The 14,627-nt window shown below is 38.6% G+C and overlaps 1 protein-coding gene across 3 annotated transcripts in view; it reads left to right on the top strand.

The window, feature by feature from the left end:
• The window catches only part of LOC124555158 (DDB1- and CUL4-associated factor 7), a 150,366-nt gene that overhangs the window by 67,620 nt on the left and 68,119 nt on the right, over positions 1-14,627 (top strand). For all 3 annotated transcript variants that reach the window (XM_047128981.1, XM_047128979.1, XM_047128980.1), the window contains exon 3: positions 6,637-6,778. In XM_047128981.1, the coding sequence (XP_046984937.1) occupies positions 6,637-6,778 (142 nt within the window). The remainder of the gene's footprint in view (positions 1-6,636; positions 6,779-14,627) is intronic.

Below are 14,627 nucleotides of genomic sequence, written 5' to 3'. Positions count from 1 at the left end.
TATGACCACTGCCCACCTTTAGATTGAATGCTGCCTGGTGGTGTTGCAGGCATTTGACACAGTAAGGAAAGTATACAAGTAGACCAGAGGCAAATGAGAAATACTTCACCATGACAGGGCACCGCATAATCATCAGTATTGGACCTTGGTTCAGTATTATTGTGTTTCCTGAATGATGAATAAAGTTTCTTGTTACACCATGCAGATGGTCATAACTCGATACACTGTCACCATGATGGTATTACAGGTATGTTTCACAGTAAGGATAGTATTTAAATGAAACTGAGAAAAATGAGGAATAATTGTAGTGACAATATGGGCTGTAAATGGGGAAACCACTGACATCAGCTACTGTGACAAATGGGAGATAGTTATGGCCATGCACCTGGTGATGAGAGTCTTGGAAATTATGAAGACTGTCAGCTGTGTGCATACTACTGTCATGGGCATCTGTTAAAAGTGGCTGAAGGACAGTGAAACAACGAGTAGCTGACAAGATGCTGAATGTTCGTGTCCCATCACAGAACATGAAGGTCGGAGTCTTATTTGCCCTATAAAGTTGGATAGGCAGCAATCTGTGGCAGATCTGATGACAGAGTACACTACTGCTGGTGCAAGCAGAAATGTTTCATAGCACAGAGGTCATACACATTGTTGAACATGGGACTCTGCAACGGACTACTCCTACATGTTCCCGTGTTGACTCTATGACATCATCAATTACAATTGCAGTGTGCACTGTATAATCATCACTATTGGGCTGTGGTTCATTGTTATGGTGCTGTCTGGTTGGATGAATCAAGCTTTATGTTACACCAAATAGATGGGATGGTCATGTCTAGATACACTGTCACCTAGGCAAATGGCTGTTGGAAACAGGGACGCAGACCTCCGAGGGCAGTATTATGCTATAGGGGACATTCGCCTGTGCTGTGCTTCCGTGGTACCTATGGTAGTGATCAAAGGTACCATGACAACTGTAGACTGTATAGACATCATTGCACAACACTTGCATACCCTTATGCTCAGTGTCTTGCCCGATGACAATGGCATCTTCCAATAGAATAACTGTCAGTGTCACAAGACCAGAATTGTGCTACAGTGGTTCAAAGAACATGATGGTAAACTTGCATTGATGTCTCTGCTGCGGAATTTACCCGATCTGAAACTGAAGGAACACATCTGGGACGTTATCACATACCTGCTCTGCACTCACAAACTACCGGCGTATAATTTGTGGGAATTGCGTGACCTGTATGTAGACATCTGGTCCTATGTATACCTGGACACTTACCAAGGACTTGGTGAATCCATTCCATGCAGAATCGCTGTTGTATTGTTTTCCAAAGGTGGATCAACATGCTGTTAAGGTGGTGTCTGTACACTGGAACCCATGTTGGATGTTAAGTATGTCGTCAGTTGCCAAGAATGGTACATTTGTTTGCTTATGAGTTGCATTTATTGATTTGTTTTGAAAATTGATGAGAGAATTTGAATTAAACTTTGCTATAAAAATGCAATAAAATGAAACAAAATTTTAGAAATGTTTAATATTGCTTCAGGTCAGTGTGCTATGAGTAAAATAAGGGATTACAAGTGGTATAAGCATTTCCAGGATGGCTGTGAAGAAGTTGAAGATGACAAATGTTCTGAACACCCCAGCACATCAGCAAGCAATGAAAAGTGGAAAAAAGTGAAAGAAATGATTATGAATGCTCACTGAATCACACCAGAGAAGATACTGATGTTGTCTACATACCAGTTGGCTCATACCATAAAAATCTTTTCAAATGTTTAGGTTATGAAATGTGTGACACCAGTGTTTGTGCCAAAAGGTGTTGAATTTTGAGAAAAAAATGGCAAATGGAAGTCACTCAGGAGTCATTAAATGAAGTCACTCATGATGCAGAACTACAGAAAGATTTCTTAACAGGTCGTGTATGATGTCGAAGCTAAGGTACAATCATCCCATGGGAGGCATTCTGGATTGTCGAGACCAAAAAAAGCTTGGCAAATTCAGTCGAATGTGATGGTTCTGCTCAATGTTTTCTTCAAATTTAACATCTTAGTACATAATGAGTTCTCACCAAAAGATCAAACGATCAATAAGAAGTAGTTCTTATAAGTTAAATGTCATTTGTGGGAAGCAGTGCGGGGAAAAAAAAGAAAAGGGGGGGGAAAAAAAAAAACAGGTTTGTGGTGAAACAATTTGTGGCTTTTGCTCCACAATAATTCACCTGCTCATCCTTTGTTGCTTGTTTGTGAATTTGTGGTGAAGAACAACACTGTAATGATACTCCAGCCTCCATATTTTCCAGATATGGACCCATGTGACTCGTTTCTGTTTACCAAAAATAAAGATAACCTTAAAGGATCATTTACAAGCTTAGATGAGACAATAAGTGCATCACTGAAAGAGCTAAGTACTGTCTCAGAGATAAAGAGTTCCAGAAATGTTTCAGGGATTTGAAGAAGTGCTGGCATAAGTGTTGGGAAGTACCACAGCTCCGTGTTCTGAAAGGATTGGCTAAACACAGTTGGTGGTGGCTTGTTTGTTGCTGTTATAAGTATTTTATCTTGTAGCAAAATAGAAATAGATAGTTTCTGTGAGTTAGTATAGGCAAAGGTCATTCTTGGCAACTGGAATAAATTAATAATTGTATCCTTTTACTGACCTTACAACTCAGATGATACAATTGCTGAAAGGTTCATAGAAAATTTGAAAATTTCAAACACGTACCTGACTCATACAGTTATAGTTTGTGGCGACTTTAATTTACCCTTGATATGTTGACAAAAATACATGTTTAAATCTGGAGGTATGCATAAAACATCATCAGAAATTGTGCTAAATGCATTCTCTGAAAATTATTTCAACAAGTTACTTTATGAGCCCTCGTGAATAGTAAATGGTTGTGAAAATACACTTGACCTCTTACCAACAAATAATCCTGGGCTAATAACAAGCATCAAAACGGATTCAAGGATTAGAGAACAGAGGGTGGTTGCAGTGAGATTGAATATTGTAACCCCATGTCCTCCAAAAATAAATGAAAAATATACCTGTTCAAAAAAGCAGATAAAAATTCACTTGATGCCTTCCTGAGAGACAGTCTCCACTCCTTCCAAATTAACCATGTAAGTTTAGACCAGATGTGGCTTGAATTCAGAGAAATAGTATCAGCAGCAATAGACAGATTTGTACCAAATAAATTAACAAGCCATGTAGCTGATCCCCCTTGGTACACAAAACGGGTCAGAAAACTGTCGCAGAAACAATGAAAAAAGCATGCTAAATTTAAAGAAACACAACATCTTTGAGATTGGCTATCTTTTACAGAAGCTTGAAATTTAGTACGGACTTCAGTGCGAGGTGCTTATAATAGTTTCCACAAGAAACTTTGTCTCGAAACCTGACAGAAATTTCAAAGAGAATCTGGTCATATGTAAGGCGTTGTAGTAACAAGACACACATCAGTGCCTTCTTTGCATGATAGCAATGGAATTACTATCAACAACAGTGTTACCAAATCAGAGCTACTAAACACAGCCCTCCAAAATTCCTTCACCAAAGAAGACAAAGTAAATATTCCAAAATTCGAATCAAGAACAGCTGCCAACATGAGTAACTTAGAAGTAGATAGCCTTGGAGCAGTGAAGCAAGTTAAATCACTTAATAAAAGCAAGTGTTCTGGTCCAGTCTGTGTACCCATTGGTTTCGTTTCAGAGTATACTGATGCAATAGCTTGATACTTAATAATCATATGCAACCGATTGCTTGACGAAAAAGTGGGAAGTTGCAAAAGTCACACCAATATTCAAGAAAGGTAGTAGGAGTAAACCACTAAATTAGAGGCCCATATCATTAACGTCAATACGCAACAAGATTTTGGAGCATACATTGTGTTCGAACATTACGAATTACCTTGAAGAGAACAGTCTATTGACACACAGTCAACATCGTCTTGTGAAAAGCAAGTGGCTCTTTACACACACAAAGTGTTTCGTGCTATTGACAAGGGATTTCAAATTGGCTATTGACCCTAAATAATGGAAAGTGTGAGGTCATCCACGTGAGTGCTAAAAGGAATCTGTTGAACTTCAGTTACATGATAAATCAGTCAAATCTGAAGGTCATAAATTCAACTAAATACCTAGGAATTACAATTACATACAACTTAAATTGAAAAGAATTCATAGAAAATGTTGTGGAGAAGGCAAACTAAAGACTGAGTTTTATCGGCAGAACTGTTAGAAGATGCAACAGATCCACTGAAAAGATTGCCTACACTATGCTTGTCTGTCCTATTTTGGAGTACTGCTGCGTGGTGTGGGATCATTACCAAATATGATTAATGGAGTACATCGAGAAAGTTCAAGGAAGGGCACCGTATTTTGTGTTATCGAGAAATAGGGGAGAGAGTATCACTGACATGATACAAGATTTGGGGTGGACATAATTAAAACAAAGGTGGTGTGTGTGGTTTTTTTTGCAGTGGAATCTTCCCGCAAATTTCAATCACCAACTTTTTGCTCCAAATGCAAAAATATTTTGATGGCACAAACCTACATAGAAAGAAACAATTATCATAGTAAAATAAGGGAAATCGGAGCTTGCACGGAAAGATATTGGTGTTTGTTTTTTCCACTCTCTGTTTGAGATTGGAATAATAGAGAATTATTGCGAAGGTGGTTTGATGAACCCTCTGCCAGGTAAATAAGTGTGATTTGCAGAGTATCCATGTAGATGTAGATGTATATTACCTAATGGTGATTACTTTGAAGGAGATAACATTAATGTAGATGAATAAATAAAATTATTCTAAAAAAATGAAAATACCCAAAACTTTTTAAACACACTTCTTATTTACATATCACCAAATCTTATTGACAATAAAGGACATACATTTTAATTTCCATTTATGTGTTGCTAGGTATACTGGCTAAGTGTTCATTGAAGACATTCTCAATAGATAAAACTTCAATTTATTTTAGTCAACATGGCTTTTGTTAATAATGTCTTGCTCCTATGCTGAATTGCATTTGGCTAACCATTGTTGTTGTTGTTCTTAGGTTGTATCTATAAAGCCTAGTGTACACAATGACACTAGGTTGCAGGCAACTGCGCTACTGGCCACTGCGCATGCGCGCCGCGCGTTTGCGCAACTCGTTGGTGAAACTAAACACTTTCGGCGTGTTCCAACTTTGGCGACACTAGTTGCATGAATTTTGAGGTTATGTGTGTTTGTTGAGTGTAGACAAACTGAAATATGAAGTGGGAAACTGAAAATAATGTTCGCTTTTTGGATATCTATGCTTTGATAGGTGTTTGTGGGATTTCTGTGATTCTGATTACCAGAATAAGCAACATATTGCTGAGACCGTCGTGTGCGATCATAACATAGATGGTTTGACAATATCATATTTGCAGGGCAAAATTTATTAAGACAGGAGCACTTATACAACTGAATTACGAAAAATACAACCAAGTGTAATCCTAGCTGTGGCAATGCTCTCGTCTGCAAGACTAAAATCCCATCATTTGAGTTGACCAGCTCTTTGTTAAGGAATATTGTTGACAGGAGGGAAGGCTATACAAATTCAAGAAGCTGCATTCTTTATTCAATATTCATCTACTTAAAATGTCACTGCAGTGCGCTCCATTCACATATTTTAGAATTTTGAAATATTGCCACTGTACAGATCTATCTTCTTAATGCGGCCTGCTTCGAATAATTATTGTTGCTAATGTTAATAAGTATTACTGTTAATGTTAATAATTATTGGTGTTAATGAAATAGCGTCATCACCAACTAGAACCATATCTTATAGCATGCCGAGTGTTCTCGATTGTAATGCACACAATATGATATGTAATTTCAGTTCTGGCGACAGTACTTCATTCATAACAGTACCTTTATTCCTTATTTCATAATTAACTCTATTTAGAACAAACGTGAACAGTTCTGGTGACATTCTAAGATAATTAAAAGAACTTCTTGGATATTCCATTAAAAATTATTTCAGCAGTGATGCTGAGCAACCGAACTGACGTCTTTTCTTCATCCAGTCACGAATCGAAACAAGTTTCTTATTTTTTTTTCTTAAGGAGCGATTTCATGCAACAAGCTCTAACTCCTTCACAACTCGTGCGATGTGCAGCTGCCAAAACTTTCATTTCAGACACGACTCAGGGACAGACAAAATGATGAAACTGAAGTGTACACTGGTGTCGCCCTGTCTACAGTCATATATGAAACCACTAGTGTGCAACTCATTCCACACAATGAGTGGCGCAACCCAATGTCATCATGTAAACTAGGCTTAACTCTTCAGCTGATTGATTGCTGTTATGAACCTTCATGGTAAATTAAAACTTCATGCCCCACTGGAAATGGAACTTGGACTCTTGCCTTTGACAGGCAATTTTCCTACCAACTATGCTGTTTAGAAACAACTTACTACTGACCTTCATTACTAGGCAGCTCGGTCAGTAAGATTAATGCCTGCAAAAGGCAAGGGTCCAAGTTCGAATACCAGTGTGAAACAGTTTTACTCTTTTGGAAAGTTTCACCAATTGTTGTCATTATATTATTATTATTTTTATTGTTATCAGTAAGCATGTCCATGTTGCAGATTGGCTCTCGGAAGCTTCGTGGAGGAATACAATAATAAAGTACAAATAGTTTCCTTAGATGAAGATACCTCAGAATTTAGTGCAAAAAGTACCTTCGACCATCCATATCCAACAACAAAAATAATGTGGATACCAGACAGTGTAAGTGGCAATTTTCTGTTAAGAAATTTTCCTTGTTCATTTTCTTCTTTGATTGTTTCCTAACTTCTGCATTGGACAGAGCTTTTTCATACTACAGTGTTGTTGTCACACACACACACACACACACACACACACACACACACTCTCACTCAGTCAATAGTTTTCAACAGACAACGTGGTATTTGTGTGGAAATGTTTGGCTACACTTGCATTGCCATCAACTTTGCTGCATTGTGGCTGGAGTAAGAGGCTATTTTGGAGTATCACTCAACAATATTGCAGATTCTGCATGCTGTTGCATATAGTTGCTGACATATTGCCGAAGGTTGTCGGTGTTGTCCACCAAGGGTGCAGAATATTTGATATTGCCGGGCAATATCTATCTCCTTCTTTGTATGCAATTGCTTCCTTCATGTTGTCCCCTTTGTTGTCTACTTCTGTCACTGACAGTGCTGCAGTCATGCATCTGAGTGAAAACAACAATATCATTTTTCTTTTGTTTGAAAGTTTTCACATGCACTTATAGTGACATGTTTTTTAGTTGTTTGTAGTTGTGAGTTTGTTGTGTAGAGCAGTGGAGAAGTGAACAAATGAGAGAACTATGGATTTTGTAAATGTGATTCATCTATAGCCAGAGCTATGTGACTATGAAATTAACGTATACAAAGATTGTAATCCAAAAGAGCAATTGGCAAGCTGATGCTGATGAGATTGGAATCGTGCTTGATCAAGCATATAAAGATTTCTGAAGTCTTTGACTCTGTGCCAACTATGGGGCAATAGAGTTACAAAGAAGGAGTGAAATGGTGGGTAGCTGTTTATGCAAGTGTTTGGCATTTGATACCTCTAGTTTCATACTGTCTTGAGACCTACCTGAAGCAGGAATTCATAGTGCAAACAGTGGCATGCACTGGTGAACAAGAATGAAATAACAATAAAAATTGTATTCGTATTTCAAACCTTACTTATGGTGGAACACTAAGGGGGGCGGGGGGGGGGGGGGGGGGGGGGAGGGGAATGTTACGTTGTTACTAAACCATTGTAAATATTACTACTTAAAATTTTATTCAAAGGTTATCATAATTTACGGTTTATGCACTAGTTAATTACAACAATAAGGTCTCCAGTAGTATTTCATGTACAAAATGAGTTTTAAATGTCATTTTAACACCCTATACAGACAATACTAGATTGGCAGGAGCCATGGGTTGGTACCAACTCCAATCATAAATTTTATGAGAGTTTAGTAATCTTTGGTTAGCGAAATCTTTCAGTCCCTCTACCAAAGCATTGTGTGCATTTGGTACCATATACCTTACTGATTAATACTGAACTTTAAATAGATACATTAAACTTATGTAAGAATCACCAATAGTTAAAATCAGAAGTGTGTTCACCTGTCATGTTGTAACTGGCATACACTCTCTTATATTTGTATCAGTTTTCGGACAAATTGCTTATATGAGATATTAGAAATTGTGTTCAGACATTCTGTGCTAATTTTGGAACAGGGATGTACCCAGCACCATTTCACTAGTTAAATTATCTGAAACATTCCACTTGCTTAAAAAAGAACGCATCCACACACCCATAGTTCTCTTGTTCTTTCTAACATGATTCCTTGTTTGATCTAAAAGTGATAGAGCCACATCCACTTCCTCTAGCTCACATTCGTCCATTTTGTGCCAGTAGTATGATGCCTTGCAAACACTTCTGGCCCAGAAATCTATTGCTGTAAATATTTCTGGGCAATAGTGGTAGGTAACATTGTAGTACATGTGGCTGCAATGTGGCCAGACAACATGTATTATCAGCAGTACGCAATTTTTATGGCCCATGTAACCATACTTTAAGGTGCAGTGTAGTGGTTAAGGGACTGGACTGTTGTTTGGGATTAGTTAGGTTCAAATTCCCCATCTGGCCATTCAGATTAAGTTTTCTGTGTCATTCAACATCGACACACCTTAGACTCCTAGCTCGACAATCGTGGATTTCATTGAAATTTTATGTCAACATTCACACGTGACCCCAGTGAACATTCGTAAAGTTTAATGTTAGATGCAGCAATATGGGCTAAATTTTGCAACCCATATGCAGCTAGAAAATTTCAGGCAAAATTTCCTGAAAGAATGTGCACCCAAATAAACCTTCAAAATTGGCCTTCTTATGTCTCGAGGACTAAAGGTATGATGAACGTGAAACTTGGCATGTAGTAACCTAAAAACACAAGATTCCCAAATATAATGTTCCATTTATGCACCACTTTCCAATACTGAATAAATTAAGTGCAAAGTCGAAAATGTTATAAAAAGTTAAAACTATGGTATTTTGACATGATTTTGGAAAAAACTGTGTTGTATAAAACTTTCCAAACAGGACTCATTAGAAAAGTAGTGGTTCAACTGCAATAAAATTGTAGTTGATAATCCAATGTGGGCTAACAGTGCTAGATAATTTGAATTAGTTCTAAAATCATTGCAAAAAAAGATTAACTTCATTTTCTTGTATCTCGTAGCGTAAACACATGCTGAATGTGAAACTTAATATGCAGTAGGTCAGTAGCACAAGGACATGAAATGCAAAATTTCAATCACTTACTATTTTGCAGTAGTTCTACAAATTCATCGATAAAAGGATGATTTTTTGTAAAAAGGTGAAAATAGGGTATATTTGACACTTCTTTACAAATACCGTTTTTATTAAACCGTAAAAACCAGTATAACTCAAAACAATGTGTTTTAAGCCCTCCCAGAACATAGGGTTTATTTCCAACATGAACTACCAGTGATAGTTTGAGCTAAATGAGTCAAACTAGCTGGAAAAATCATGCTGCGAATAAAGTTTTAATTTTTACTTCTCAAATCTTGCTGACTAAAGGCATGATAAACATGAAACTGTGGACAAAACAACTTAACAACATAAGGTTTTCCACTATAAAATATCATTCACATACAGCTTTCTAAATTTCTACAAAATCAGTCCAAACTCTATTTTCATGAAAATTACAGGCGTAGATAACATTCAGTTTGCTTATAGAAAATCTGTTTTCCATAATTGATTTTAGACTAATCACAGCTGGAAAGGGCATGTTCTTTTGAATTAGACTGCTTTTTAAGGTTTAATAGAAAATGGTATTTGTAAAAGGAGTGTCAAATATACCCTGCTTTCACCTTTTCACAAAAATCATCACTTACTGTAGAGTTTGTAGACTATTGGAAAATAGTAAGTGAATGAAATTTTGTATTCCACATCCTTGTGCTGCCAACATTGCATATTATGTTTAATGTGAAGCATGAGTTTACTCTGAGATAGATACAAGAATACGAAGTTCACATTTTTTTCATGCTACGATTTTCACACCCAACTCTGATTCAAATTATCTAGCATTGTTAGCCTGCACAGGATAATCAAATACACTTTCTTTTCAGTTAAAATCATTGTCTTTCTAATCAGTCCAGTTTGGAAAGTTTTATAGGACAGTTTTTTGCAAGATCAGGTCTATAAAATCTCAAACTTTGGATTTAATATATTCAGTATTGGAAAGTGGTACATAAATGGAACTTTATATTTGAGAATCTTGTGTTGTTAGGGTACTACATGCCAAGTTTCACATTCATCATTCCTTTAGTCCCTAAGATATAAGAAGCCAAACTTTGAAAGTTTTTTTGGACACAGATTTTTCCAGGCAATTTTGCCTGAAGTGTTCTGGCTGAATATGGGTTATACAATTCTTCTTCTTCTTCTTATCATTATGTACAAGATGACCAAATTTAATTTCTTTCAACAAAATATTGCCCGATATACACTCCTGGAAATTGAAATAAGAACACCGTGAATTCATTGTCCCAGGAAGGGGAAACTTTATTGACACATTCCTGGGGTCAGATACATCACATGATCACGCTGACAGACCCACAGGCACATAGACACAGGCAACAGAGCATGCACAATGTCGGCACTAGTACAGTGTATATCCACCTTTCGCAGCAATGCAGGCTGCTATTCTCCCATGGAGACGATTGTAGAGATGCTGGATGTAGTCCTGTGGAACGGCTTGCCATGCCATTTCCACCTGGCGCCTCAGTTGGACCAGCGTTCGTGCTGGAGGTGCAGACCGCGTGAGACGACGCTTCATCCAGTCCCAAACATGCTCAATGGGGGACAGATCCGGAGATCTTGCTGGCCAGGGTAGTTGACTTACACCTTCTAGAGCATGTTGGGTGGCACGGGATACATGCGGACGTGCATTGTCCTGTTGGAACAGCAAGTTCCCTTGCCGGTCTAGGAATGGTAGAACGATGGGTTTGATGACGGTTTGGATGTACCGTGCACTATTCAGTGTCCCCTCGACGATCACCAGTGGTGTACGGCCAGTGTAGGAGATTGCTCCCCACACCATGATGCCGGGTGTTGGCCCTGTGTGCCTCGGTCGTATGCAGTCCTGATTGTGGCGCTCACCTGCACGGCGCCAAACACGCATACGACCATCATTGGCACCAAGGCAGAAGCGACTCTCATCACTGAAGACGACACGTCTCCATTCGTCCCTCCATTCACGCCTGTCGCGACACCACTGGAGGCGGGCTGCACGATGTTGGGGCGTGAGCGGAAGACGGCCTAACGGTGTGCGGGACCGTAGCCCAGCTTCATGGAGACGGTTGCGAATGGTCCTCGCCGATACCCCAGGAGCAACAGTGTCCCTAATATGCTGGGAAGTGGCGGTGCGGTCCCCTACGGCACTGCGTAGGATCCTACGGTCTTGGCGTGCATCCGTGCGTCACTGCGGTCCGGTCCCAGGTCGACGGGCACGTGCACCTTCCGCCGACCACTGGCGACAACATCGATGTACTGTGGAGACCTCACGCCCCACGTGTTGAGCAATTCGGCGGTACGTCCACCCGGCCTCCCGCATGGCCACTATACGCCCTCGCTCAAAGTCCGTCAACTGCACATACGGTTCACGTCCACGCTGTCGCGGCATGCTACCAGTATTAAAGACTGCGATGGAGCTCCGTATGCCACGGCAAACTGGCTGACACTGACGGCGGCGGTGCACAAATGCTGCGCAGCTAGCGCCATTCGACGGCCAACACCGCGGTTCCTGGTGTGTCCGCTGTGCCGTGCGCGTGATCATTGATTGTACAGCCCTCTCGCAGTGTCCGGAGCAAGTATGGTGGGTCTGACACACCGGTGTCAATGTGTTCTTTTTTCCATTTCCAGGAGTGTATAACAGCTCAGACACCAGAAATTCATGTTCGCTCTGCGCAGAGCTGCACGTGAAGTCAAACAAGTGACTATATCTCAGCCAGTACTGCTTTTACCAGTGTTAGTTGGGGACATGTGTGAATGTTCACATAAAATTTCATCGAAATCCATTATGGTCGAGCAGGAAATGTTCCGCAGTTAGGTGATTTGTCATGAAATGACCCTTAAGACAATTGCCAAACTGGTTCCATTGAGGACACGACATACTTGCCGCTGTAGCCCCTTCAATCTTAATTCGTAGACTCTCTATTTGTCTTTGGGTTTTGAGACCATTATCTATCCTTTCATGATAATATATGGAAATAACACATTTGAGCCATAACCTGTCCTTTCATGGTACTGTACGAAAATAATGCATTAGACCAGTTCATGTAGCTACATGATGTTGGGTTTTTCTTATTCCGATTCGTACATGTGTTTCTTAAAAGTGCACTCCATACTAATTACTTCCTTGTCTTGATGCAGTAATTAGGAAATTATTATAGACACTAAAAGAATGGTCATATTTCTATAATTGTTCTATTGCCTGGCAGGAATTACATTTGCCACAATGGGTTTAATGCTTTAATGGAATTGAACTGAATTGAATTGAATGAGAATAACTTGCTAGAGACAGTGTACTGTTACAGCATAGAGGTATGTGAGCACAAGTGTATGTGGTTTACAAAGAAAATGGTTTCATGTTATCAGTATTTGCTGTGCCATTCAATTGTCACAATATTTTCATAAACATAACCCAAATAACAGCTGACTCTGTTGAGTGAGAGTTATAAAAGGCATCTCAAACAGATCACATAATAAATAATACTATTTAATAGTTAAAATTAATATCTTGTCATTTGGGAGTGACTATCCATTCAGGCATATCAAAATTTTGTATATATAAATGAATGTAGGAAAAAATTGCTTAAACAGTTTAAAGCTTTTATTTTCTAAAGTGTTTCTTTAGATAAGAGCATATCTTTAACATTTGAGTTTCTGTCAATATTTACCATATTTACCCAGTTATAAGAAGAGTTGTTTTTCCCAAATTGGTCATATGAAAAATATAAGGTCATCTTACATTTGCGGATGAGACTACTGCTGCTGCTGTCACTGTTTCCGTGTTGTGTAATCGATTAAGCAAAGGTTCTGTATACCAAAACAGCAATTCCTGTCAGTTTAGCACAAAAAAACATATTAAAAATGATGTGTTTTTAGATATCTTTAATACGTTGTTTCACTGAAGATGCATAATTTCGTAATACTCAAGTGCAAATAAAAAATACAACATATCAAGTACGGCATACCTCATGCTTCGTAAGCAATAAAATCGATATGAAAACTGCCGGATTTGTTTCTGTTTGCCAATCATAGATCAAGACATATCATCTCAACAGCCAGTCATACCATATAGAATGTTACATATGCAGCATGAATAAAATGAAGGTACTTTAAATCTGTCTTTGCAACTACAAGAAAATGTGTATTTTGTCACCAAATGTATTTCGTTTTGTTTCAAATGGCTCTGAGCACTATGGGACTTAACGTCTGAGGTCATCAGTGCCCTAGAACTTAGAACTACTTAAACCTAACTAACCTAAGGACATCACACACATCCCTGCCCGAGGCAGGATTCGAACCTGCGACCATAGCGGTCACGCGGTTCCAGACTGTAGCGCCTAGAACCTCTCGGCCACTCCGGCCAGCTATTTTGTTTTATTGAAATAAAACATCATCAGTGATCTGTAATAAAAGATATTAACAATGTAGCTTGCTTACTAGATTGAAAAACAATTCGTTCCAAATGATGCCAGTTTTACTTAAAGTATTGTATGACCAGTTTTCACTCTCATCAGGAAAACACTGTCTGGTCGCATCTTTTCTTGAGATATTCCTTCGTTTGGCACTGTTGAGTCCAGCCTGAAACTACATTGCTTTGTAGAAATGTGAATTTCTTGATTAAAACACAGTGCATTGCAGTGTGGGAGTAGGGGCTGGACTAACATTGCCAAATGAATAAATACCTTGAGAAAACAAGCAAGCGTGTGATTATTTCTGGTGTGAGTGAAAATTGGACATAAAACACGTTAAGTAAAATCGACATTATTTGTAAGGAACTACTTTTTGATCTAGAAAGCAAGCCAAATTGTAAATATATTTCACTGATGGTGTTTTATTTTAATAAAATGAAATGATTTGGTGACAAAATATGCATTTTCTTGTAGTTGCAAAGATGGATTTAAAATACCTTCAGTATTTATAAAGCAACTATGGACAATATGACCACACAAATGAAATTAATGTTTCAAATTAATATATAAACAGTGTTGTAAACAGCAAACCTATGCCTTCACAAACTGTAGTTAGGCAGGAACCTATTAGCACAACTCATGAGCAGCAATGAAAATTATGTTCTTGCTTGTCAAGAGTACTTGGCTGTTTATTTCTGAATATGTTGCAGTTTCCATCGCTCATGGGTGGAGCCCTTAAAACTGCCACAGCTCTACAGTGTTGCTGATGTTCAAGATTGGCTACAGTGTTACTCCAAAGTTGTAAGATTTCTGCCAATTCAGCTGTAGGAAGCTGAGAGGACACAGTCTTG

Source organism: Schistocerca americana, chromosome X (genome assembly GCF_021461395.2).
Source record: "Schistocerca americana isolate TAMUIC-IGC-003095 chromosome X, iqSchAmer2.1, whole genome shotgun sequence".
Classification (NCBI taxonomy): Eukaryota; Metazoa; Arthropoda; class Insecta; order Orthoptera; family Acrididae; genus Schistocerca; species Schistocerca americana.
This window is presented reverse-complemented; position numbering and strand designations above follow the sequence as displayed.